The 5,860-nt window shown below is 33.1% G+C and overlaps 1 protein-coding gene across 1 annotated transcript; it reads left to right on the top strand.

The window, feature by feature from the left end:
• Positions 1–3,283: 3,283 nt before the first annotated feature.
• On the top strand, positions 3,284–4,279 carry LOC125100677 (olfactory receptor 2T8-like). Its single transcript, XM_047731033.1, has one exon. It carries the CDS (start codon positions 3,284–3,286, stop codon positions 4,277–4,279), a length of 996 nt encoding a protein of 331 aa, XP_047586989.1.
• The last annotated feature ends 1,581 nt before the right edge of the window (positions 4,280–5,860 follow it).

Genomic DNA, 5,860 nt, shown 5'->3' with positions numbered 1-5,860 from the left:
CAAGCATAACATTAGTTCATTCCTAGTGTACTTTTAAAAAATATATTATTTATTGATTTGAAAGAGATTGAGTGAGAAAGAGAGAGACAGAGAGAAAGAGCAGGAGTAGAGGGATAGGGAGAGGAGAAGCAGACTGCTTGCTGAACAAGGAGTCTGTTTCCAGGCTGGATCCCAGGATCCCAGGATCATGAAATGAGCTAAAGGCAGATGCTTAACTCACTGAGACACCCAAGTGCCCCTCTACTAATGTACTTTTAAATCATCCCTTTTTATGGACATTGTTTATTTACATTTTGATCTTAATTATAGATGATTTTTGTATTTTAATTTTAATGAATCACAACTTTCTGAAAGAATGTATAATCTGTGAATCTTTAAAATCTTCAAAAATTAAATATTTTGTCATCCCAAGATTCAGAGCTATGCAGGTCTGCTATATTAATAAGATAGTATTTTTAGCAAAATATGTCAATAGACCACACCCCTTAATAGGACACTCTAGACAGTGATATGAGTAAGTTTGATGCTGCCAGACTATAAGATGTTTCCATCTCACAAAGAGATGCATTAGGATGACCCTGCTCAGAAGGGACAGCTTGTTGAAGTCATCATTTTTATCTATGTAAGTAGGTCATAATCACTTTTGATATTTAGTAATTTGTTTATTAGTCTGAACTCCACAAAAATCCAAAGTACATTACTTTCTCTGTGTAATTTTGCAAATAAAATTGTTTGTTGATCTATGCCATAATGTGAAAAACTAAAAGGTATTAAAGCTGATGTAGCCATCAGGTTAAGTATCTTGCAGTAACTTGTCAATTCAGTCTAATAAATTGTTTTGCTGTCACTATTTTATTTTTAACAGAACAGATTGATTTATCTCCCTGGTATTCTGAGGGAAACAAATTATAATTTTTAGGTTAAGTCAGAACAATGAGGGTTAGAAAAATACAGAAGGAAATTATCAGAATCCACTAAATTTTCTGTGATTACACTATGGAAAAAAGGAGAATATATTAGTGCCTTCTATTATATTGAAAATATATTATTTTATGATTCAAGTAAAGGTACCACAATTTAAGCACCATCCTAAGTAAAATACTGAGAAACATAAGAAATGATCTCTCTTTTAAACCAGGGGACAAAAGAAAATTCAGAATACTAAATTCTCAATCCTATAGTAGTCAGTATTGATCTTTCATTCTTCTAATTAATGCCATTTTAGATATTATATTTGCAGGATAACTTAATTTCTCATTTAGATTTTCAACCACTTTGTTTGCATAGTCAATTAGGAATTAGTAAGTTTTCTATCATATTAATTAGCGAACACAGTTGTGTCTCTTGCATAATATGGAAATTATACTTAGGAATTTTGATATAACACATAATTTAACATTGCAGTCCTTGGAAAAATATAATTTTCTACCAATGATATTATTTGATTAACACCTTTAGTTGATCTTACTAGTAAATACTATAAACAAAATAGCATATTGAAAAGACAATTAGATCGGGGATGATGGATTGTTTTTATACACATATTTTGCCTTAAAATAATACCTCAATACATACAAAGTTAAACACTAATAATTCCAAATTTAAAAAACAATAAAAATTATAAACCTCACAAGAAGCAGTATTTACTAAATGTAATAATAATTTTAATTGTTATAGTGAGTCTTTAAAACACATACATCTCTCTTGCATACATGTAAAGGAAAAAGAAGTAGTTCAAATTATTATTAAGGTATATCTGTTCACATTATACAAATTTAAATAATTATTAACAAAAATTCCATTAAATTTATCCTTTAAGTGAATGACAGCAGCCCAACATCCATAGGTGGAATGAATTAATAAAGACAATGTTGTGTATACATAGAAAGGGATACTATTTGACTAAGGAAGGGAATTCTGACATGCTATAGTTTGAACAAATGTTGATGACATGATGTTAAATGAATAAGCCAATTATAAAAAAGACAAATTCTGTATATTCCCACAAAACTAAAGATCCTATAATAGTCAAATTCATAGGTCCAGAATAGCAGACTGGTGGTTAGCAGTTCCCAGGGACAGGGAGAAATAGGAAATCATTGTTTAATGGGCACAGAGTTTCTGTTACAGATTATGAAGTGTTCTGGGGTTATATATTGGTCATAGTTGCAGAATAATGTGACTATACATAATGCCACTACAGTGACAATATATTTAAAAATGGGTAAGATGATAGCAAAAATTATTTTAAGAAACTTACTCAACACTCTGCAATTATTATATTACAGATTGACATTTAAGCAAGTTCTGAATTTTGTCATTTTTCATAAGAATGAGAGAGTTTAGAATAGAGAAAATAAGAAGGTTCCAAGTCAAATAAATGAGTTTGGAGGGTTTTGAGATCCTTCAAGAAGGCACTCTAACTAACCCATAATTAAGGAATTCATATGGTTCCTAGGTGTGAAGAGTGCAAATGTTAACAGATTTGAAGTTGTGGAGATAACAAAGTTTTGAGAAATGCAGTGTATATCTATAGAGAGAAGTGTTTCTTTTTTTTTTTTAAGATTTTATTTATTTATTTGACAGACAGAGATCACAAGTAGGCAGAGGCAGGCAGAGGAGGTGGTGGGAAACAGGCTCCCTGCTAAGCAGAGCCAGATGTGGGGCTCTATCCCAGGACCCTGAGATCATGACTTGAGCTGAAGGCAGAGGCTTAACCCACTGAGCCACCCAGGCACCCCAAAAATTGTGTTTCTATGTTTAACTTTGAAACAACCAACTAAAACCCTGAAGTAGAATTCTGTCAGTACAATCATGATGCTGACACAATGGAGTTAGTGATTGAGGGAGCTTTTTGCAATTTCTGTGTCTTGATTTGCATTCCAGTACAGGAGGCATATGTAAGTTGGGTGCAAATCAAATGACCATGGAAGAGAGGGATTCCTGTCATGCCATTTCATTGAATTAGACCACATCTTTGAGACTGAATCAGCATCTTCATCTCCTCAAGTATGATACTATTCACTCAATAACCTAAAGCAGTTTCAGTACTAGCAGATCAGCAAAGAGAATGCCTTCAGATATTTAGATTCTTTTGGGCCTGAAGAAGAAACAAACTTATCTCTATACTGGGTACTAACAAATTTATTTTCTCTTATTTACCAAAAGAAGATTGTGTCTCTGTGAATTTGAGGGGAAACATCATTACACACTTTATACAGTTAATGAAATGTTGAATTTAGTATTATTGTCTTGCATTGGGAACATATTCTGAGAGTGTAAGATGATGAAAACTCTATCATCTATTTCTTCAATTGCAGTGTTGCTCTTGTTTGAAATCATGAACATTTGGAACACCACCACAGATTTCATTCTCCTAGGACTCTTTAATCACACAGAAGCCCATCTATTTCTCTTTGTGATGGTTCTCACAATTGCCTTCACCTCCCTACTAGGCAATGCCCTCATGATTTTCCTGATTCATCAGGATGTCCGGCTTCACACTCCCATGTACTTCCTATTGAGCCAACTCTCCCTCATGGACATGATGCTAGTCTACACCATTGTGCCCAAAATGGCAGCTGACTACTTGACTGGCTTGAAGTCCATTTCTCCTTCAGGCTGTGGGTTGCAGATCTTCTTCTTCATCACTTTGGAAGGGGGCGAGTGTTTCCTCTTGGCATCCATGTCCTATGACCGCTATGTGGCTGTTTGCCACCCACTGCGATATGTTGTACTCATGAGCTGGAAATTATGCCTGAGAATGACTGTGGGGTCTTGGTTCCTGGGGGCAGCTGATGGGCTCATGCAGGCTGCTGCTACCCTGAGTTTTCCATTTTGCTATGAACGTGAGATCAATCATTTCTTCTGTGAGGCCCCTACTCTGGTGCGTTTGGCTTGTGCCAACACATTGGTCTTTGAAAATGTCATGTACATCTGTTGTGTATTAATGCTCTTGGTTCCATTTTCTCTCATCCTGATTTCCTATAGTCTTATCTTTATTGCAGTTCTCCAGATGCATTCTAGAGAAGCCCGCAAGAAGGCTTTTGCTACATGCTCCTCACATCTCTCTGTGGTGGGACTCTTTTATGGAGCTGCTATTTTTATCTATTTGAGACCCAAATCCTACAGGTCAGCTAACCATGATAAAATAGTGTCGGTGTTCTATACTATCTGCACTCCTTTGTTGAACCCCATCATCTATAGTATGAGGAACAGTGATGTCAAGGGAGCCCTGAGAAAGTGTATAGGTCAGTGCGCTACCTTAAGTCATGACTAAGATTACATTGATTTGTCCCAAATTTCAGTGTTATACAAAAGGAATTGTGTGAAATTTCCTAGGGAATAGTTATATATGCATTATATCTATAACTGTTACTATTTTATTTTGAAATTCAAACAGAACTATATATTTTGGATCTTTTTATATATAGTAATTTTTATGTATAATAATTATATTATTTTAAAATTTTTCTTGACTTTTCTTTTCAAGTTATTTATTTATTTATTTTTCATTTCAATATAAACAAGATTTTTAAAAATATTTTATTTTCAGTGTTCCAAGATTCATTGTTTATGAACCACACCCAGTGCTCCATGAATCTCAGTTAGTTAACAAACTGTGTAATATTCATTTCAGGTGTAGAATTTAGCAATTCAACACTTACATACAATGCCCAGCACCTAACCCACCCACAACCTACATTCCCTATTATAAACATCCTTTAATAAAGTGAAAAAATTGCCCATGTATTTGAAGTAAATAAATAATTGAGGAATATACATCTAGAATACATGAGTAACATATAAAACTCAACAACAAACACATTAAAACATGTGTGAAAGATTTAAATACCCATTTCTCCAAAGTATATATATACAAATGCCTGATAAGCATATGATGAGACAGTCATTTGTTATTAGGGAAATGCATATAAAATCACAATGAAATATTCCTTTCACCCATTATGAAAGATGTTATTAAACTTTAAATAATGGTAATAACAAATGCTGCAAGAATATGGAGAAATTGGAATCTTAGTGCATTCTTTCTTTTTCTATTAGTGCATCTTTGATGGGAATGTAAAATGGTCAGGTGCTATGAAAAACAGTATGGCAATTCATACAAAAATAGTATGGAAAATTTAACATCAAATTATCATATGATTTAGTAATTATGCTTCTAAATATATACAAAAAATTGAAAGCAGGAACTTGAGCAAATACCTGTGCAGAAATGTTTATAGCAGCATAGTTCACAATAGCCAAAGAGTTTAAAAAAAAAAGTTCCTACAGGAGAAAAAATGCAGAAATTAAAAGTACTGTATATAAACAATGATTTATTATTTGCACTGAAAATGAATAAAATTCTGATACACCCTACAACAAGGATGAATCTTGAGAAAATTTGTCTAAGTGAAGTAAACCAAACAGAAAAGGAAAGTATTGTATGATTACACTTTTTTGAGGTAATTAGATTAGGCAAATTAATTGAGACAAATAATCATTAGTAGGATTATAGGGTGCAAGGATGGGGAATTATTATTTGTAAGATGAGAAAATTGGTACATTGAAAATAGTCTAGAGATGGATAGTTATGATTGAACAAAAATATGAATGCAGTTGTTACTGAATTGCACAAAGATTGTTAAAATTGTCTATTTCATAATATATATTTTATCATAAATAAGTTAGAAAACAACCCTTTAAACTAGACTAGTGGTACCCCTTCCCAAGAGAAATGTAACACAGATGCAAATACTGGAGACCATACAAAATCTAAGAACATTTAAGGGGTTATCTGCAATGAAAAATGCATTCTTATATCATCTAAATAGTAGTCCCTCAAAGTAATACTATC

Source organism: Lutra lutra, chromosome 5 (assembly GCF_902655055.1).
Source record: "Lutra lutra chromosome 5, mLutLut1.2, whole genome shotgun sequence".
In the NCBI taxonomy this organism is placed as follows: domain Eukaryota; kingdom Metazoa; phylum Chordata; class Mammalia; order Carnivora; family Mustelidae; genus Lutra; species Lutra lutra.
This window is presented reverse-complemented; position numbering and strand designations above follow the sequence as displayed.